Below are 22,149 nucleotides of genomic sequence, written 5' to 3' on the forward strand. Positions count from 1 at the left end.
TAAAAAATATCGGGGGGATACTTAAATCCCCCCAAAAGTGACAGAGCGTCCCCTGCGCATGCGCAGGGGACGCTCTGTCACTTTTGGGGGGATTTAAGTATCCCCCCGATATTTTTTACAGGTTTTTAGATTTTTGTGCACACCTGGGGACTGCCCCAAGTGTGCACAAAAATCTCCCTCCCCCCCAGTTGCCCCCGATGCGCGGATTTAGGTATCCGCACGCAGGGGGTGCCTTTCACTATTAGATATATAGATGTCTAGAGGCAAGTGGAAGGCAATGATACAGAACTGGCAGTGCACTAGAGATTGCTGGCTTGCCTTTGCAGGGCAACATCTGAAGGGCCTCACTGGATTGAGCTGCTAATTCATGCTTCGAAAGAAGTAATTACTCTTGTTCTTATTGAAGGATTATGAAGATGATTTTGATGACGCGGATGATGATGATGATGATGGTGATGTCGAGAGTCAGGGGAATAGGGAGCGAGAAGAAGAAGAAAAAGAGGCTAAAGAAAATGTACGGAAGGTTCCCATAGTCAAGAACTCAGAAATAGAAGAGATTCAGAAAGCAATCAATGCGGAAAACGAAAGAGTCAGGACCTTTCTCCCGGAGCAAAGCAAGAATGAATCTCTTCCCAAAGAATGTGAAAAAGAACTGGGAACGGGTATGTGAAGAGGCACGTTGTTTGTTGAAAGCATTTCCATGCTGTTTTTCCACCCAAATTAGGGTCCTCGGGGTGGCAGACACCAAACCACTAAAACATTTCAAACTTAATATACAGATGAATATATATAAAACCTTTAGAACAGTTAAATAGAACACACAAACACATGAACAGAGAGGAGGGATCATAAGAGTTACTGAGGGAACAACAAACAAAACAATGTCTTTATCTGCTGGCAGAAGACAACGATAGAGGGAGACAGATGAATCTCCTGGGGAGGGAGTTCCAAAGTTTCGGTGCCATGACTGGGAAGGCCCTTCCTGGGTTGCTGCCTGTTTAGCCTCAGATGGCGGAGACTCCTGAAGTAAGGCCTCCAAAGATGATTGGAATGTATGATTAGGTTCATATGGGAGCAGGCAGTCCGTAAGGTATGCTCGCCCTGATCTGTATAGGACTTTCAAGGTCAATACCAGTACCTTGGATTGAGCCCAGAAATTGGGAGCCAGTGTAGATTGGAACAAGACTTGGAGTGATACAGTCTTTAAGACCCACTCCAGTCAACATTCTTGCCGCAGCATTCTGTACCAACTATGGCTTCTGGACAGTCTTCAAGGGAAGCCCCATGTAGAGCTCATTGCAGTTATCTAATCTAGGTATTACCAGGGCATGAACATCAGGCTTTTGAAAGGATTTTTAGGGTAGATTCTCAGAGTCCTTAATGGCAGTTGTTTCCTATTTCCATTCTTTATCTTCTTTAACTGTACTATAGCTTGTTAACTGTTATTCAGTCTGCAGGAATGGGAACTTGTATTTGAAGGCTTCCTCACATGAAAAATTCTGTATTTGTATAATACTAACATATAAGGAACAAGGCTAGGCCAAAACATTTCCCCTGCCTTGCTCCATTTACATTTGAAGGGGTTTTTGACCCAGGCAAAGGTTCAAACATGGTCTTAACACCTTCTGTCTGAAGTGGTATAATCCAGGAAGGATTATAACTGTTGTAGTTTTTACACATTCAAACTGGCTCTCAAGTTATAATGTAAAGGTAGAATGAAGTTCCACTGAAGTTAATGAGAGTTATTTTCACATAATGTATAGAGTTTCCTGTCTTCTGTTTAATATTTGTGTTAATAACTTTTCTTATTATCCAACAGAAAGACGAGATTCACCCAGGAGAAGTCCTGTTTCTGGAAAGTTCATCGATTTCCAAATCGCCAAACAGCGGCAAAGTATCAGAAAGGTTGCCAATGAGCAGAAGTATGTGATATTACAATAGAATCACTACATGTAACTGTTGCACGGTTGTTTTGCATGTAACATTTTAATTTTTTGTACTGTACATCGAACAAAGTACAATAAAGTGTTTTTATGTGGAATCTGTGTGTGTTAGGCATACATTGATTGAATGTAACTCATCCAGTAAGAGTAGAGATGTATTTTCATGACTTTAGAATAGCAGTTTTCTGCAGAGATGCCAGGGAAGAGACAAAAGGTATTCTGGCCATTTACAGGGTGCATCTTGCAAGGCATGGGACACAAACTGGTGTGATCGTTTTAGACTCTCCCAGTTTATATAATATAGGAACGCAACGACAGCCCACTATTGGACAGAAGATCAGTCTAGTCCAGCATCCTGTAACCAACAATGGCCAACTAGATGCTTCTAGGAAGCCCACATCCAAGACATGAAATTACTGGTGGGCTGGGGACTTTCTGGGACATTTGGTTAGCTGCTGTGTGACATAGGATACAGGACTAGATAGACCATTGGTCTGATCCAGCACGACTGCTCTTAATATGAAGGCAGTAGTTGTCTTGTACTGCCTACTAGAAATTAAGTGTTCAGTGCCATAGAGCTTCTGAACATGGAAGTGGCGTTTAAGCATCATGGTCAACAGCCACTCCATGAATGCGTGCAGTCCCCTTTCAAAGACATCTAAGCCGATAACCACTGCCATATTTAACATAATGAATTCCGTGAATTCCATACATTATATAAAGAACTTGTCTGCCACTCGTGGCTGACCCTGAGATCTAGCACTGAGAGAGAGAGAAAAAAACATTCTTCCTATCCAGTTTCATGGGATCTGAAGAAGTGAGCAGTGACTCATGAAAGCTCCTACCCTGTCATAAATTGTATTAGTCGTTAAGGTGCTGCTGGACTCTTGCCCTTTTCTACTGTGACAGACAGACAGACCAACACGGCTACCCATCTTGATCTTTGTACCCCCATAGCTGTCGTCGTCCCCCCTAAACTGTACCATATCACTATTTCCTTGCATTTCTTTTGGTCTGCTTCTGCCTGGTGATGGGAAGTGCCATCAGGTCACAGCCAACTTAGGGCAACCTGGTAGGTCTTTCAAGGCAAGAGACTAAATGGTGGCTTGGCATTCCTTGCCTCTGTGTACCAACCCTGGGCTTCGTTGGTGGTCTTCCATCCAACTACTAACTAGGGCTGACCCGTCTTAGCCTCTGAGACCTGATGAGATCAGGCTAGCCTAGGCCATCCAGGTCAGGGTCTGCTTCTCCCTAGTACCAGATAAAACTGTCTTAGTTACTCAAAGCAAAATTGACCATTTTCAGCTTTGACTAAACCATTTCCAGCACACTATTAAGCTATCACATGATCACTACTTTGGGGCAGGGGGATTTTCTTCCTAGTTTTTCTGGGCATATTCCTGTGACCTTCTTCCTAAATATTTCCAGTTCCATCATTCAATTTTTTTCCCCTCTTCAGGATATTAGCTATTTGGGATTGTACCTTTGTAACATGTATTTAGAGCTGCAGCATTCATCACATTTCCAGGTGTATATCTAAGATGTTTTCAGTATGCGGTTTAAAATGTCAGGTGTGAATGCAGCAAATGCACGTCTGCAAATGCAGCTCCATGCGGAGTGTGCACTCTTGGTGGGGGAGGGGCAAACCCAGGTTGCTCCTGTATAATGTGTGACGTAACTCTCAGTTTCAGTAGCATGCTAAGTGAGGTCAAGTGCACAGAAACAACAAATGTTTCCCATCTGCAGGGAATAGAATGGCTTTCACTTCATGATCCTCATAAATCCATGCAAAGAGCACTGGATCACATCCCAGTGACCAACCAAATGCCCCTGGAAGGTTTGCGGGTGGGCCATAGAAGCCAAAGGCTCTTTCTGTGGCTATTCCCCAAAGGAACCTCTGATACTGCCTTGGAAAAATGGAAGCTCTGTTTAACCCTCATGACTCAGCCATTGATAGATCTGTTCTCCATGAATCTGTCAAATCCTCTTTTCAAATAATCTATGAGAACATAACTGTTGATTCAGTCAAGTAAACAGAAATTTTCTACATTAAAAATTTCTTCAGTATACATGTCTGGGTCCTGAACAGCATCTTTTAATTGTGATACTATATCTAGGCTCTATCTGCTATTTGTTTGCATAATTTCTGCTCACTTGCATTTTGCTTTCTTGTAATGTTTTCAAGGAAACGTTGTCTCGAAGTGCTTCGCCTTATTGACCTCGACTTCTCAGTCAGCTTCTGTTTGTTGGATTTGCCTCCAGTGAATGAATATGACATGTACATCCGGAACTTTGGGAAGATAAACACCAAGCAGGTAAGTGCCTGATTTTCAGGAGTCCAACGTATTTATCCTGGCTACTTAATTTGGTGTAGATGAACAGTAATTTTCTTCAGTTGCTTCTGTCAGGCAGTGGGTATACCAACACCAGTGATCTCGAAACTATTGCTAATTTCCTATTAATTTATTTTTCTACATGGAAAGAAAGTGAGATATATGTTGCAGAAGAGAGAATGGCTGTTTGCCACTTGTAGTGCTTTTAGACAAAAGTGTTATAGCCATGATAAGCTTCAGCTGAAAAGTTAGATGCCTAATAAATCTCATCAGGCATAATTTGTCCAGATCCTCAGAATCATGGATCCTCCTTCTCCCATATCCCTTTGCATTCCTTCCCTAACTTCCTCTTTCTTGGAAAACCATAGTTATATATAATACAGAAACAAAGCAAATAATAGTTTGTGCAAACCATAGTTTCCCTGTTATGAATGACAGCATATTATGGTCTAGCAAGAAAGAGGGCATCCAGGTGCACAAGAGGTGCTCTGCCTTGAATGACCAAACCATGGTAAGCTGTGTGTGAACCAAGGCAGTCAAATCGAATCAAAGGGACTTAAACATTTCACTGTGCTGTTGATCTCAGTGGGTAAGGTGCACACAGCTCTTAATTCTGTCTTGTGTTTTATAGGAAACTCCTTATATTTCCATTGTTTTTGCCTCTACCAACTCTCGTGCAATGGTCCCCCAACTTTTTTGAGCCTGTGGGCGCCTTTGGAATTCTGACACAGGACAGTGGGCACAGCCACAAAATGGCTGCCGTAGCTTACCTTCAGTCACATGATGAAAATCCTTGTGCCATGGTGGCAGCTGCAGGCAAAGCAGTGTTTTTAAAAAGCTGCACAGCCAATCAAATCTCCAGTGGCCACCCAGAAGCCTTGCTGGTCAAAAGCTCCACCTGGCCCTACCCAATTTCTAAAAAGATTTGGTGGGCACCAGGAGAGGTGCTGGGGGGGTACCTCATTGGGGAGCCCTGCTCTAGTGCATGCTAGTGCTTAGGCATATATACACACCTGTCTTTTTGTTTAATGCTTGGACTGTTGGGATGTTTGCATGCTCTGTTAACCGTTATTGTGAGACACAGTGTTTCTTTTTGGGCAACGTATCCCATTTGGATTCTGAGAAAAACACTGTTAAAAAAAAAAGAAGCACCTCTTCTGACTCCTACACTGTGACTGTGTGGGGAAACACAGTCGTAGTTCAGACATTCACGTTTCTATAGAACTCAGTCAAATCAGGTCAAGATTATCTGTTTGATTCTAAACAAATGTTCTTTCCTCAAATTGTACAAATATTTGTGTCAGGTTTTTGGGAACAGTGTTCCAATATTTTGTTCCCAACATCAGTAGCAAAAGGAAATATTATTGTTAAGTTGTAAACAAATGTAACAATAAAATGTAGTGTGTTGAAAGTTGTGTGGAATACAGAGTAATTTGGGGAAGAGCAGATTTATATATCAAAAACGGAATGCAGCTGCAAATATTTGAAGCCAACAAGAAATTTTCACCAATAACGTAATCTTTCTATTTTAGGCTTATGTTCAGTGGAATGAGGATAATCTAGAAAGAGATGTTCAGACTGAAGAAATAGAGACTCAAGAAAAATGGACACAGCATCCTGGAGAAACTGCCATTGTGTGTGGAGGTGATCAGAATTAGTTATATATAAGCAGGCGGGGTCCCCAGTTACAGTAACCAACACTTGGAAGGCTCAACAATATTGTTGTGATTGCCTAGCAACCTCCAAAAATGGCCACTGAAAGCTCAGTGGGCATTTTTTCCCTTAAAGTTACAGGTGTGGTTTCTGTAATTTTGGGGATTTTTGTGCAAACCTGGGACTTCCTTCAGGTTTGTAGAGAAATGTCCCCTTTTGGTCTCTAGCTCCATTTTGCAGATCTATTGATACACACTCTATGGCTCTATTCAGAATGAGATATATGATGGCTGCAATCCTACAAACATTGTCCTGGAAGTAAATCCCATTGAATAAAATTGGTTTTGCTTCTGAGTAGGATTGTTTAGACTTGTTCTCTACAGATCTTTAAATATAGTGTGATTCAAAAAAGGTCCAAAAAACACTTCACCCTGCCTCTCCTTTCTCAAGCAGTTTTCAGTGCAAACAGCTAATGGAGCTTTTGTGCAGTTTATGATGGTGCTTTGATCCCCATTTGTAAATTTGTCTCATTTCAGGTCCAAAGAGCAGCAGTGATGTATCTGTCCTTGCGCCAAAGATTGATTCCCAAAGACTGGCAAGTTTCCTGCGGTCTGCTTGTCAGGTATATTATGGAGCCTCATATATTATTTTAGACGTACATTTTTAGAGACAGAATGATTGTGTGTGTGTGTGTTTTCTGCCTCTTAGATATATTTCCCTAATTAAGCAAGGATAAGTACTAGAGCAGACACAAATTCCTCTGTGGTCTCTTTGCATGGTCAGTTTTTCCTTCATGCCTTTACAGTAACAGGGAAAAGAATACACTCCCACCACTTACAGTAGTACGGGTTTCTGTAACCCAGTCACTTGTCTTCGAGTCCAGTGGCAGTTTAGAGACCAACAAGGTTCTGAGGGTTTCAGCTTTTGAGAGTGAAAGCTCCCTCCATCAGATAGAGAGCGTTGATTCTTGAAAGCTTGTAGCCCGAAAATCTTGTTAGACTCAAATCTTACTGGACTCAAATCTAGTTATTCTACTGCAGACCAGCACGGCCACCCTATAAAACTAAAGTCACATCTTTTGAAAGCCCAGGTTTCTTACAGCTGAAGGGGAAAGGAACAGTTTGTTTCATTTGTGTAAATAATTATTGCAGGTGATTGCAGTTTTGCTTGAGGAAGATCAAGTTGCAACACAGCCCAGACGGAATCTAAGGTCGCGACAGACCAGTCTGTCTATTAGCGATAAATGCTTCCAGTTAAACACCAATCTTCCTTTCCTGCAAGGTAAGAGACCTTCCCCTTCATCCTTTAGTGGAAACGCTTATGGGTTTTTTGTTTGTTTTTGCATGAGGCTAGCTCTTTGCTCAGAGTAAAAGTCAATATGTTGCGGAATTGCATAGAGGAACCCCCATGTTCAGAGGCAGTATAACTGAATCCTAGCTGGGGACAAGCAGCCAGGGAAGAGCATCACATCCATGCCTTGTTTTTGATCTTTCAGAGGCATTTGATTACTGTTGTTGAAGCCAGATTGCTAGGCAGAGCTCAGCTTGGTCCCCCAGGGCAATTCACCTTGTTCCTTTGGTGCATCCACAGCTCTCATAGAGTTCAGCCCATGCACTTGGTTACAGATGCACATCTGGTCATTTCTCTAGATTTGCACCCATCTGGGGCACAAGGCTTGCCTTGTGAACTGGCTGGCTGGATCTGCTTCATGCATGACTGGCTCAGTCTGTCTAATTCAGAGGCGTCAAACTCATTTGTTACAAGGGCCAGATCTGACATAAATGTCACTTTGTCAGGCCGGGCCACGTGTGTCATAAAACGTATTGCCAAGTACTGGAGATAGAAACTGTATAAAGGACAGCAGGTTGTAAGCGCCAAGTTGGTGTATCCTCACTGCAAGGCCTCATGGGCTGGAAGGGGGGTGCAGAGGAAAACCCACATAGGTGGACTGGAGAGGCAGCAGAGTACCGCCGGCTAGATGCTCCCACGATGCTTGACTGCTGCAGAGGAGGTTGTTCTGCTGTGCTGAAGCCACAATGGAGTGGCTCCACCCACTCCTCCCAGCACGCCCTTCCTTGCACCAGTTGCTCGCAGGCCACATAAGAGCCCTGGACGGGCTGGTTCTGGCCCCCGGGCCTTATGTTTGACACCCCTGGTCTAATATGTTTTCAGCCCCCACATTTTGTTAGTGTTGAGAAGCATAACAGCTAAGCTAAGAAAAAAAAATGAGTGGTCTGTATCCAGAGCACAAGACCTAGATGAAGGAAAACAGTTGCTCTAAATGCAGAATTTGTTTGGTGGCAGTGATGCAGCATTCTATCTCTGTCAGGTACATTTCCTGAGAAATGATGCAATTGAAACCAATCTATAGAGGATGGAACCAGCAGCCACCCTTCTAAAAGGGCAGACACTTGCCCCAACGCTTGCTCGTCTAGATCCCCTTTCATCCCAGCCAAGTCTTTATGCTCTCCTTCAATTAACAGAGGCGGGCCTTCTCCATGGCTTTACAATACCTAAATAGATTTTAACCTCATGGCTTACCAACAGGCACTGAGGAAAGCTTGGCTTTCATCCCAGCAGATTGGTTTCTCTCTTCCCAAGGCTCTTTGCAGTCAGCAGCATAAAACGTTTACCAGGCACACTCCTTCGATAGCAAATTAACCTCAGCCATCGATATGGAGATTACCTTTGAAGTTGCATTTACGTTTATTAGCATGCAATTATAACATTGATTAGGGGTGCAAAGTATAATTTGTGTGTTTGGGGGTTTCTATTCATGCTTTCTTAGGTCGAAAAGTTTCCTGTTTACACATCTCACAAGCTCAGAGGCAGACACTGCTTTCTGTGCATGACTTACCGGAAAAGTCAAGCGATCTGCCATTGGACGAAAAATACGTCATCTGTGTGTGGAATGTCTGGCAGCCTTCAAATCCTCAGAAAATTTTATTTTGTGGATCACAGGTACAGCTTCAATGACATTACACCATTGTCTGCAACAGTAGCTCCTAAATGTTCTAGCACCGTGCCTCTTTGAGAATACTGTAACTGAATGTGCACCTTCGGCATCCCAAATCCACACCAGCCAATATGAGATCTTACCTTTTTGCAGCCAATACCACCTCTTTGTCTGCTTCCACCTGCCTCTCACTAGGGTGAGAGCCAAGGACAGAAGAAAAGGGAGAGAAACTTTGAATAAGAAAATCCTCTCCTCAGTGCTGTTTGCAAATGAGACTGAATCTTTTACAGCACTCTTGGTTCTCTCTCAGTCGCACGTTTTTATCTTGTCCTTCCTCCAAGGACCTCGGGGTGGCATTAGATGGTTACATGTGGACAAGGGGGACCCAATAGATGTTGTTTACCTTGACTTCCAGAAAGCTTTTGATAAAGTTCCTCATCAAAGGCTCCTAAATAAGCTAGCAGTTGGGTTAGAACAGATAAAAGGAAGTACTTCTTCACCCAAAGAGTGATTAACACATGGAATTCACTGCCACAGGAGGTGGTGGCAGCTACAAGCATGGACGGCTTCAAAAGGGAATTAGATAGGCATATGGAGCAGAGCTCCATCGGTGGCTATTAGCCACAAGGTATAGATAGGAACTCTCAGTCTGGGGCAAGTATTCTTGGTGCTTGGGGGGGGGCAACAGTGGGAGGGCTTCTAGAGTCCTGGCCCCACTGCTGGACCTCCTGATGGCACCTGGTGTTTTTGACCACTGTGTGACAGAGTGTTGGACCAGATGGGCCACTGGCCTGATCCAACATTGGCTTCTCTTATGTTCTTATGTCTTTCTACCTCTCATTTTATCCTTGCAACACCCCTGAGGGGTAGGTGAAGCTGAGAGTGATTGTCCCAAGGTCACCTAGTGAGCTTCAAGGCAGAGAGGGGATTTAAAACTAGTCTTCCTGCCCAGAGTCCAGGACTCTAAACACTACATTCCCCTGCTTTCATCTGACATTAATATTGCTAATATTGCTTTAAAGCTTTCGGTTTTCTAGCCTGAGCCCACACATTTAAAGGCCGCATGAATTCTGAATGCATGCTATGCTGGTCCATCATTGCACGGTGTGTCATGTGTTTCACAAACATGGCAAAGGGTCACGTCCCCTTCCCCCCTGTACTGTATTCCAAGGGGAAAGAAGGATTGCCTCCCATCATCGTTTTACCAAACAATCTCGATCCACCATGGTTGGTGGGAAAGGCAGTGGGAAAGGGTGTTGAATGCTTGCAGGTTTGCCTTTGTGGACGGTACTAAAGTCAAGAATGCTCCAGAGCAGAGGGGGTCCCTGACCTTTTTTGAGCCTAAGGGCACCTTTGGGATTCTGACACAGGGCGATGGGCGCAGCCACAACGTGGCTGCCACGGAAGGCAGACCTAACCACGAAAGGACTCCGCAGGAGCCACAGACACAAAGGAAGCCCAAGTGGAGGGAAAAAGAAGGGTAATTAAAAAAATACACTGGGAGAGAGAGAAAGAGAGAAGAAAACCCACTCTGTGGTGGCAGAGCCGCCAATGAAACATCATTATTTTAATCTGTACAGCCAGTCAGATTTCTGGTGTCCAATCAGAACCCCTGCTGGTGAAGAGTTCCATGTAGCCCCCCCAAAAAACACTTGGTGGGTGCCAGGAAAGGTGTTGGGCGGGTGCCATGACATCCTGGGTACCATTTTGGGGAACCCGTGCACTAGAGAGGTCATGGGAAGCTTTCTTTCAGTTTCTTTCCTTTTAATGGGTGGGATTCTCCTGAAACCAGAGTCTCTAGTTTCTCTGGGCTCATTGGCCTTGGAGGAAAGGCCTCACGTGCAGCAGAACCAGCTCCCTTTCGAAGCTGTGATTCTGCCGTGTTCTGTCTCGCTGCGCAGGTAACGTGCTGCTGCTTCAGTCCCAGTAAAGCTACTTTAGTGTTTGCTGGAACAGTCGACGGTTCGGTGCTGGTCTGGGATCTCAGGGAAGACTCCAGGATGCATCACCGTATCACCTTCAATGAGACAGACTGGGCATTTCGATCGCCAACGTTTTCTACAGGTTAGTTAATGAGTCTTGATTTATCCCGTCCTGCACAGTCAAAATGGGAAGTGCCGTAATACGTGAACAAACACAGTCTGTAGATCTAAAGTTATTTCAGGCCCCGGTCACATGGCAAAGTTGCCGCGGGAGAGGCACAGATGGTCGGCGGATTATCTGGGCGCGATCACGCCCCAACATCTGGGAAGTGGAGCACACCCGTGCCTTACCGCCGACAATGCACGTTTAAAAACTAGGACCTCCAGGGTACTAGGAAACGTTTGCCACGGGCTGCCTCCAGACGCCCGTGGTGTGATCGCGCTGGCACGCGGCATTTCCTCCGATCCCTCGTTTACCCCCCGGCGCCGAGGGAAGGACCCATGGTGTGCCGCCGGCACGTCTGATCGCGTAATCGCAGATCAAACTGCGCCGGGGCAATTAGCCACGCCTCCTCCCCGCGATATCTGACCCGTTGTTCAGCTAGGGTTTTTTCCCCTCCATTCCTTGCAAACGACATATGCCATAACCAGTAAGAAAATAAGCTGAAAGAATGAGCCCCACGTTGTGGAAGCCAACAGAACAGGTTCTGTAAGCAGGCCTCACGGTTATTTTAGTCCAGAATTCCAAATCTGGTGTGTTTCAAGATGAATCACTCTTCACGAAAGGCAATATTTTAATACAGGACACCAGCAGTCTCCTCACCATTCAACCTCTTATAATAACTGTTTAAAGAACTTTATTTTCTCTCACAGAGAACAGTATTCAAACACACTGTTAATGTCCCCTGGTGAAGAGCATGGCATCTCAGCTTGAAAAGCACTGGTATTTTCTGTTGAAAGAAATGTTGACAGCCGCATACTGAACTTTTACTGTCATACAGTGATAGAAAAATGACTTAAAATCTGGAGACCTGGGGCTGGATCTAGCAGTTCCCTTCTATTGTGCAGAAAACTTCAGATAGCAGAAAGACTCGAGCAAAAAATCACCTTCCTCCAACAGAAGTTTTTTCACAGCACAAGAAAGTTCATTTTTGCATCTCTTCAGCCATCACTAAAATCCTAAAATATATGATTGAGGACACCTGTTTAAAACAGTATGGTGGGTTAGATCCGAAGGAGGAAATTTTATTCATTTATTTATTCATTTATCCCCAGTGGAGACTCAAAGTGGCTTACAGTGGAGGAGGAGAGGAGGAGATTGGATTTATACCCCATCCTTCACTACCCAAAGGAATCTCAGAGTGGCTTACAATTCCATTCCTTTCCTGTCCCCTCCCCACAACAGACACCCTGTGAGGTAGGTGGGGCAGAGAGAGCTCTCTCGAGAACTGCCCTTGAGAGAACAGCTCTGAGAGAACTTGTCACTGACCCAAGGTTACACCAGCAGCTGCATGTGGAGCAGCTGGGAATCAAACCTGGTTCTCCCAGATTAGAGTCCGTGTTCTTAACTACTACACCAAACTGGCTCTCAGTGTTCTCCTACCTTCCATTTTATCCTCACAAATGGTCCAAGGTCACCCACCAGACTTCCATGACAGAGTAAGGATTCAAACCTGGATTTCCCAGATCCTGTCTGACACTCTAACCGCTGTACTACACTGGCTCTCAGATAGCCGCTAGCTTGTGCATCAGACACTTACAAAAGAGCTTGTGTGATTGGTCTTGCGGTGTCTCACTTGCAGTGCTGTGAAATTGTGGGAGCTCTCATACAACCAGAAGAACTTCAGATTTAGGTTTTTGGACAACACTCTGGCATAACACATAAAAATATCCCTCCCGTGAACATAAAGTACTTTCTTTATGGGGAGAGGCAGCTTTGACTTCAACCTAATTTATTTATTCAGCACATTGATTCGCCAACTTTTCTACTTTGAGTGTTCCCAAAATAACTTACAAAACGGAAGAATCCACATTGACTAGCATTACTGATCTTTGCAGCCGCTAATGGGCTGGCACTCAAGAAGTCTTGGCTGCTCTGGGAGATGGCGGAAGCCCCAGGAGGAGCCTTCAGTGTTTTGCTTATTTTTTAAATCCTAGATGGGATATTCACGTCAGTCAGCCACATGTGCCCCATAGTGACAATTGAACCCGTCTCAACGACTGTCTTCAAGGAACAAAACTGTGGGCTTTCCTATCTCTCATCTCAGGAAGGTAGGTAGTCTGCTTGGCAAGTGTTATTCAGAGAGACGACTTGTACCTACCGGTATTATCGAGGAATTCCTGACAATCTCTTTCAGAGTTTGTTTGCTTCCGTGAATTGGCTTTATGGCACTCGATGGGTGGGAAGGCAACAGGAATGGTTTTGTCTCAACACTTAGGACTCAACCCTTGATTGGCCTTGGGCCAGTGAATAAATCTCAGTCTTAGGTGTTTTCTGAGGACAGAGTTAGATCAGAACAGGCAGGCCTCCCCCGTAACGACTTATGGGGGAGGGATCTCATTCCTCTTTGTCCTCCTCCCTGCAGCCCCTTCTCCTGCAAGCCCTGCAGCCGTTTCAGTCCTTCTTTCTCTCCCACACATCCACTCACCCGTATTTTTCTGTCCTTCTCACCCTGTCTTCCTATTTCCTTCCTCCTCTTTCTTTGGCAGCCCCTGCAGCCTTTCCCCATTTCTTTACTTTCACTTGTCTATCTTTGTCTGCTCCTCTCCCACTTTAGCTTTACTTCCTGACCCTCCCATTTTTTTCAGTCTCTCTACCCCTACCCCTACCCCAAGATCTGTTGAGACTAACCAAGGTATGGAAGCTTGGATGATGTTTGTTGGGGTTGCGTACCAACTCCCAAAATGGCTGTTGAGATTTAACATCATAATCTTATAAGATCTGTATTAGCATTCTTTTCTTTACATTTTTTGGTGGTGGGGATTATAAGCTCCCATTTTCGTCGTTCTTGTTTTATTTCAAAATGTTCTGCACATTTGTAGGGGAACCCCCCCCCCTTTCTGTACCTGACCCCATTTTGTGGGATTTGTTTTGGTTCACACTCTGGGGGCAGGTTCAGAATTAGCTATGGAGATACTCACCTGTAGTTCATGCAGAGCTGTAGGGCTGAATCCTACAGATCTCAAGTGGCAGGAGCTTGCAGCTCCTTGCAACTCCCCTCCCCCTGCAGAGATCTCCTAAAAGCTGATGCTCGGTATGACGAGAACTCCGTGGTGTGGGGGCATAGGGTGACACTGCCCCCACTTCTGTCTTGCACTGGAGCTGACAGAAGAACAAGAGGGGGCAATGTTACTTGCTTGCCCCTTTTCACAGAAGCCCACCCCCCTTTACCCCATCGCATTGTGTTCACTGGGCCCCTGTGCCTCTAAGTATCAGCCTTTCATAGAGTACAGGAGCCTGCAAAGGGGGGGGAGAGCTGTGTCCACAAGCACCCTTGCGGTCATGGTTCAGAGAATCCAACCCATAATGAGTGATTTCTTCTTTTTCGTTACAGAAATGTTAGGGCTTTCATTTCAGATCGCCTCCATGGATGAAAATGGGACCCTCAGTCTGTGGGTGAGTAGGGTCCTTTCAAGAGTCATTGGTTGCACGTGATCCAGGTGCTTTCTTCACGGAGCCATGTAGTTGCCGGGCAACTGCATTTTCCCATCTCAGTTCTTATGCGAGAAGCTCTGTGTTAAATTCTTAAAATGATCTGGTCACCTGGAAATGTGAGGGCTGTCTGGTAGTCAGGTGAGCAAAACTACAGTCAGCAACACAGTAGGGAAGAAAACCGGGATAGCCTTTTTGGGCACGGCCACGAAGCAAAGTTTGCAGCCGATAAGGATACAGGCTTTAGCAGCTGCGTGGCCATGGTCATGGTACCGTAGATGCCTTTTATGGAATACCTGCAATGATAGCTTTGAGTGTATGTTAATTCTTGCCGTGTTCCAGGTGGTGGTTGAACTTCAAAAAGAGGATTTGGCTGGCTCACAAAGAGACTTAGGTAAGTAAAGCTTATTAGGGAACCAGATGCTCTTGAAAGGGGAGGGAGGGAAAAGTAGGACACGGGGGCAGGAGTCCTTAAAAAACAAACTTCCCTTGGTTTGTGTGCCCCCGCGTATCTTAAGGGCCATCAGGTCACTTCTGACTCACCACAACCCTGTGGATTCATGATCTCTTAAGCGTCCTCTCATTAACAGCCTTGCTCAGATCTGGCCAACTGAGGGCCGCAGCTTCCTTAAGTCAACATGTCTCATGCTGGGTGTTCCTCTTTTCCTGCTGCCTTCAACCTTTCCTAGCATCATTGTCCTTTCCAGTGACTCTTGTCCTCTCATAACGTGACCAATGTACGATTAGGCTCAGTTTAGTCATTTTAGCTTCTAGGGAGAGTTCGTGCTTGATTGCCATTGAATAAAATGTGACTTCTGAGTAGACCTGCCTACGACTGATCCCTGAGAGAGGCACACTGTTAGTAATCATGGGAGAAAAAGTGTCAGCCTGGGCTGGAAACAACCATTCTGGATAATCTTGAGATTAACTGTGGAGCTGCATACAGTACTTGTGTGAAGTCTTAAAAAGAATTCTTCCATGAAGTCATTCCAGGCATTGCGATGATATCTTCTGCCTACCAAATTGACTTGCAGACAGAATTGGGATCTTGAATTCATATGTTATTTTTCTGTCATCTGGGATATCCATCCAGTCAACTTAAATCAGTAGGAATATATGATTTTATTACAGTTCATTTCCCTTTTGTTATTTGTAGGCCTAATTCCTGGGGGGAAAGTAAAGCTGGTTCATAGCTCTACCATTCAGCTGAAGTGCAGGTAAAAAAAAATGACATGCTTCTCCTAGAAGGAATTTAAAAAAAAATATTTATTTCATGATGTATATAAATATTTATTTCATGATGTCTCTCCCTTGAGGCTCATCTGCTTCTGTCTTATGGATAGTTTTTATGCTGGCTTGTTTTTAATGGCTTGTTTTTAATATTGTGACATGGTTTTAATTGTAAGCTGCCTTGAGCAAGACTCTGAAGATGCTGCCTAGAAATATAAATAAATAAATATGTAAGTTTCCCGGGAGACCTTTGATATAGGGATTGGCCAGGTTGCAATTCTGCTTAGCTTAAGTAAGAATGTTATGTCAGGAGGATTACTTCGGCTATGCCATGGTCATAATCTGTATTGTTTAGTATTCTCAGTACTGTTGAAAATGACATGCCAAAAGTTTGTATTGTCCTGTCCAAGGGCTTTTCTGAATTCTCATTTTCATTGCCTGTAAGTTGTCGTTTCTTCTGGAGTTTTTCCCCTGTTTTGCTTGTGTTTTGGTCCCTCTGGTGGTCAATTCAATCTCAGATGGGTTTATGACTGGCCTATCTCCCGGCAGGTTTCAACTGCAGGGTTTTATGCTGGAAAGAAACCTGTGTGATATCGAATTGGCCACTAGGGGGAGCAAAACACTTGCAGAACAGAAGCACCCATCCCAAAGAAACAGGAACTTACAACAAGCAGTGTTCCCTCTAAGCTGAGTTAGTGTGAGCTACCTCACAGTTTTTTTAGGCTCAGCTCACACATTTTTGTCTTAGCTCAGGAAGGATGGCTCCAGAGCAAACTAATTTATGCAGCAGCCAAATCGCTCGCTCACAACTGTAATGCCAGTAGCTCACAAAGTAGAATTTTTGCTCACAAGACTCCACAGCATAGAGGGAGCCTTGCTTACAAGTGAGGAAAATGAGAATATGGAAAAGTCCCAAGTGTGAAAGGCCTTCAGACCTTATTTGTACACCTGTAGAGAATGAACCTGGTTCCCTGTTTCTAAGGAACTGTGAGAGCAGCCAGAACTTTCCATGGTTAACGAAACAAGGAAAAGCTGTGGGAGACAAATTGCCATCTGTTTATATGTATATGTATATATTTTTGCGATTCCCCAGCTATTCGCCAAAAGACACCACGTGCCTGGGGACATCCCAGCTACTGAATATTAAGTTTCTGCCTTCTAATCCTAACCATTTCATAGTTGGCACAGACGTTGTAAGTAAAGTTCTAAAATTCATTTTTCTGTTGTCTTCTTTTTGTTCCTAATTGTTGTCAGTGGTAAATCTGTGTAATTTTTTAGTAGCGGCATCTTTAAACGTATGCTATTGGAGGTCTTGATAAAAATCACCAGGGCATTAAAGTCGGTACAAGGTGAATAGCACCATTAAGTATTGACTATGCGTTTCTTCTAATATTACACGGATAATTGGAGAAACCTTATTTTCTTGTTTTGAAGGCTGTTGTGAGTCACGGTACAAGGCATGAACTGAGAGCGCCTCCAAAGTTGTTCAAACCACAGCAGGGGGGACCAAGATCCACCCGAGTCAATGCAATGGACTTCTCCCCTTTTGGAAAGCCACTATTTCTGGTATGGATGCCCTTCTGTATTTCACGATCAGAACTGTTAAGTGTTGCATCATGGAACCAAAGGTTAAAAGCAGGGCTATTTTTGGGCAGGAACGCATAGGAACGGAGTTCCGGCTGGCTCCCAAGTTTGCCACGCCCAGCAGGAACTCATTAGCATAATAGGCCACACCCAACAGCAGAAACTCATTAGGATTGGCTACATTAGGGGTGTGTGGCCTAACATGCAAAGGAGTTCCTGCTACAAAAAAGCCCTGGGTTTTAATAACAAACAAGGTAAACAGAATAAGAAGCAAAAGGTGGGTGTGGCTGGATGAGCACACTTCTGGTAACATGGAGGTGTGGCCTAATATGCCAATGAGTTCCTGCTGGGCTTTTTCTACAAAAAATGCCCTGGTTAAAAGTATCTGAAAGTTGGCTTTTATCTGTAAAGCAGCCACAGGTGAATATACTGGAACAGCCAATGCACTTCTGTATTAAGTTTTGAAAGACAACCATAAAAGGGGACAGGCGGAACTCCCTGGGGAGGCCGTTTAATACTACCTGGTTCTTTCATAAGAACATAAGAATATAAGAGACGCCAATGTTGGATCAGGCCAAAGGCCCATCCAGTCCAACACTCTGTATCCCACAGTGGCCAGAAATTGACTGAAGAACTGCTGTATCACTCCTGCAAAGCTGGCCTAGGGGAAATCCAGCCAACTCACATGATTGGGGTACAAAAACACAGCACTGAGGCTATAGCACTGTGTTAAGAAATACAAATGGACATGTAAAGTCCTAAAGATAATCTTATTCAACGTTTGCAGTATAAACAGCTAACATCTAATACATTCATACGTATTCAAGATGGTCCACACAGCACTGCTTAGATTAATACAGTTCAATACGTTAGAATACAGCCAAGCTCTTTTCCTGTACAGCCAGAGTCTTCTCTAGAGTGGTCAGTGGCCTAGGTTCTCTTCGTTTCAGTTTTCCTTTCTTCAGGCCATTTTCAAGAAGAACCAGGAAAAGAGCTTGGCTGTATTCTAATGTATTGAACTGAAGTAATCTAAGGAGTCCTGTGTAGACCATATTGAATACGTATGAACGTATTAGATGTTAGCTGTTTATACTATACAGACTTTGAATAAGATTATCTTTAGGACTGTACATGTCAATTTGTATTTCTTTACACAGTGCTACAGCTTCAGGGCTGTGTTTTTGTACCACAACTTGCTTTCACTATGTTACCATTATATATTTATATAACTTACATGATTGGGCTGAAACAATCCGTTAAGTCAGGAATGGTTCACAAGTAGTTCCATTTCTGGTTTCCCCCGAAGGAACTCGTTGGCCGCTGTGTGAGACAGGATGCTGGAATAGATGGACCACTGGTCTGACCCAGCAGGGCTCTTCTTGTTCTTCCATATAGCTGGTGTAGCCCTGTGATGTATCGCTGCATCAGAAAAGAACTGCACAGCACAATTCCCAATGGCAGCCTTGGGCTTTTAGGACCAGGGGTATCTGTGGCAGTGCCAACGCACAGGAGGGGAGAGCATTCCAGGTGCCAGTGGGACGGGGAACTTGCCATTCATTTGCTTGTCAGTGGGAAATGGTTACACCCTGGAGGCCAGTGGTAAGACTGCACAGCCTCTTTGGAGCGTGTTTGGTGTTCTAATCAATACGAGAAATGCTTGTATTGACAGACGGTTGTGGGCTTTGTGTCCCTGCGTGTGGCATTGTTGTTGCAGGCGGGCTGTTCAGACGGGAGCATACGACTGCACCATATGACCTCCGAGCTTCCACTCATGCAGTGGAACAACGGCACGACGGGGCAGCCAGTGATTGCCCTCCAGTGGGCCCTGACCCGGCCAGCTGTCTTTTTTGTTTTGGATGCGACGTCTGTCGTTTATGTTTGGGACCTGCTGGAGAGTGACTTGTCGCCTGTAGCCAAACAACCCACCCCGGCAGATAAGTAAGTCCAGACCATTCTGTTTTGACGACAGTTGGGCAGAACCGAGTGAATACAGCTCTATCGTTAAAATCTCCTTAATACTCCCTGAGGTTATGGTTAGAGGCCAGGTGAGCTCTGTGTTTGGGGTTCAAAAAGGAAAGGCCCCAGTTAATTTCTTCAAGTGGACTACCCTGACGTGGATAGGCCAGGCTGGCCTCATCTCATCAGATCTCTGAAGCTAAGCAGGGTCGGCCCCGGTTAGTCCTTGGATGAGAGACCACCAAGGAAATCCAAGGTCACTACGCAGAGGCGGGCAATGGCAACCCACCTCTGAACGTCTCTTGCCTTGAAAACCCTCTGGGGTTTGCCATACGTTGGCTGTATACTGACGGCACTTTCTACCACCAGACCAATAATTAATTATGGGCTGCGTGTTTTCGGTCAGCCAAAAGCCCAGTTCAGCATACTTAGTTTTTGTGCCGCTTATATAAACTGAATGGAAGTGATTGAAAAAGGAATGTGCGGGATCCATTTTCTCTATTGCCCTGCAAGAGAGACCTGACTTCATGGAATCTCCCCTGGTATGAATGAGAGAGGAGCTGCGGTGGCTCAAGTGGTTAAGACGCTGAACTGCAGGCTGCGGAAGGTTGGTAGTTCAGCAGTTCGAGACCCGAGTGTGCCGCAGGACGGGGTGAGCTCCCGTCTCTAGTTCCAGCTCCTGCCAACCTAGCAGTTCGAAAGCAAGACATTTGCAAGTAGATAAATAGGTACCACTTCGGTGGGAAGGTAACAGCGCTCCGTGCGCCTTGGTGTTTAGTCATGCTGGCCACATGACCACGGAAACGTCTTCAGACAGCGCTGGCTCTTCAGCTTTGAAACGTAGATGAGCACCGCAACCCTAGAGTCGGATTCGACTGGCTTTCGAGCAAGGGAACCTTTACCTATGAATGAGAGAGATGTCGGTGTTGTCCACCCCTTCCTCCTGTTCAGCTTGAAATTGCTTGCTGAGAAGGAACTCCCCCAAAGCACACCCTCCCTGTTAAACTAAAGCTCTTCTTCTCCTCCTCCTCCTCAGGGTTCTGACTATGGCTGTGCTGGGGGAGCCGGAGAAACTCAACGGCCTCCTCGGGCTTGCGCTCGCCAGAGAATCCGGGATCATAGAGATCTGGTACGTGAAGAAGAAATGGGCCGTCCCTCAGCCAGAGGAGTCCGAGAAACTCAACTTGCTCTTGCAGCAAGCCTTGTAGGATCCAGATCGATGCCTTTCTGTGAATGGGCAGAGAATGGCAACCTGCATCTAGGTGGATTTATTTGTATTTGGGTAAACACTGACAAAGGCTCAGTCAAAAGATAGAATTTCGTAATTTTCCCTTTATTTTTGTAAATAGTATTTATATATTTTTAAAGCACAGTATTTCAGCTTGAGATATAAAATATTTTTGTCAGACATATAAAATAGAGCAAATCTTCATGAATTCATATCTAAACAGGGGATATATATTGTATTTATATTTCATTCAAAAATGTATTTACTTCAGTGTACTAGCCATGATAAACATGTATAGGTATTTTGGAATAAAACCATGACTATAAGACTGGGGTACCCGTTTTGCGTTTTCCCAACAATGGCGGCTTGGTAGCTATGCTTCTTTATTATCCACAGAACATTACTATCCATAAGACAGTAAAGGATTTGATTGGCTAGCATTTGAAGAATTTTTGATCAGTTCAGGTTGTCGCGGCAGTGGCTGAAAGCTTCTTTTTTGTTGGCAACAAAAGTCCGTATGGTCAAAGCGGTGGTATTCCCAGTAGTAATGTATGGCTGCAAGAGTTGGACCATAAGGAAGGCCGAGCGCTGAAGAATAGTTGCTTTTGAATTATGGTGCTGGAGAAGAAGAAGAAGAAGAGTTTGGATTTATACCCCGCCCTCCACTACCCAAAGGTGTCTCAGAGCGGCTTACAAACTCCTTCCCCTTCCCCTCCCCACAACAGATACCCTGTGAGGTAGGTGGGGCTGAGAGAGCTGAGACAGAAACTGCTCTTTTTCAAGAACAGCACTTATCAGAACTACGGCTTGCCCAAGGTCATCCAGCCAGGTGCAAGTGGAAGAGTGGGGAATCAAACCCCGTTCTCCCAGATTAGAGTCTGCATACTTAACCACTACACCAAACTGGCTCTCCCTTGGACTGCAAGGAGATCAAATCAGTCAGTCCTGAAAATGCAATGAACATGAAATTGAGCAAGCTCTGGAGCACGACGGAAGACAGGAGGGCCTGGTGTGATGTGGTCCATGGGGTCATGAAGAATCGGACTCAACTGTGCGACTGAACAACAACAACAAAAGAAAGCTTCTATTTGTGCACTTCTTAGATGGGGCAGACCCCCCCCTCCTCTACCACTCCACCTAGCCCTACATAGCATACAGAGAAGCAAGAAAACATCAGAAAGTTATCCTTCTGTATTTGATCCATGCTGTTCTGTAAAGGTCTCCTCTACCACTCCACCTAACCCTACATAGCATACAGAGAAGCAACAAAAATCAGAAAGTTATCCTACTGTATTTGATCCATGCTGTTCTGTAAAGGGCAAGTTCTGTCTAGAAAGACAAATCCTGAGCAATCCTTTTCAGCTTTGTAGGATGAAGGAAGCTCTGGATCTTCTCACTGGTGCAGGATTTATCCAGATTTTTAGCAGCCTCAAATTTGCCAACTGTTATCTTGCTTAATAATTAACACTTGAGTTCTTTGCCCTGATCAGGCAAGGGGTCACGGCAGAGAAGTGGGCTTCCACATGTAGCTCTGCCCTATCCACGGATCTTCTGGCTCAGGGCCTCCATCCAGCAGGCTGTGCACAGTTTCTGATACTGGCCAGGAGCCCCACATAGGGCACCAGACACAGGGGAACTGGATGCCAGATGAACAACAGAATGCGGATCCAGCTAATGCAGTCCCACCAGCAC

The 22,149-nt window shown here is 44.8% G+C and overlaps 1 protein-coding gene across 1 annotated transcript in view; it reads left to right on the forward strand.

Moving 5' to 3' along the window:
• Window positions 1-20,437, forward strand: part of WDR60 (WD repeat domain 60) — a 38,390-nt gene extending 17,953 nt beyond the window's left edge. Inside the window, exons 9-24 of the mRNA XM_015428984.1 lie at window positions 407-662; window positions 1,820-1,922; window positions 4,129-4,258; window positions 5,809-5,920; window positions 6,466-6,551; window positions 7,081-7,210; window positions 8,718-8,890; window positions 10,787-10,949; window positions 12,965-13,078; window positions 14,362-14,423; window positions 14,802-14,853; window positions 15,616-15,676; window positions 16,783-16,882; window positions 17,124-17,255; window positions 18,988-19,211; window positions 20,266-20,437. Of these exons, the coding sequence (XP_015284470.1) occupies window positions 407-662; window positions 1,820-1,922; window positions 4,129-4,258; window positions 5,809-5,920; window positions 6,466-6,551; window positions 7,081-7,210; window positions 8,718-8,890; window positions 10,787-10,949; window positions 12,965-13,078; window positions 14,362-14,423; window positions 14,802-14,853; window positions 15,616-15,676; window positions 16,783-16,882; window positions 17,124-17,255; window positions 18,988-19,211; window positions 20,266-20,437 (2,070 nt within the window). The remainder of the gene's footprint in view (window positions 1-406; window positions 663-1,819; window positions 1,923-4,128; window positions 4,259-5,808; window positions 5,921-6,465; window positions 6,552-7,080; window positions 7,211-8,717; window positions 8,891-10,786; window positions 10,950-12,964; window positions 13,079-14,361; window positions 14,424-14,801; window positions 14,854-15,615; window positions 15,677-16,782; window positions 16,883-17,123; window positions 17,256-18,987; window positions 19,212-20,265) is intronic.
• The last annotated feature ends 1,712 nt before the right edge of the window (window positions 20,438-22,149 follow it).

Source organism: Gekko japonicus, unplaced genomic scaffold, assembly GCF_001447785.1.
Source record: "Gekko japonicus isolate JY-2015 unplaced genomic scaffold, Gekko_japonicus_V1.1 scaffold1303, whole genome shotgun sequence".
NCBI classification, from domain to species: domain Eukaryota; kingdom Metazoa; phylum Chordata; class Lepidosauria; order Squamata; family Gekkonidae; genus Gekko; species Gekko japonicus.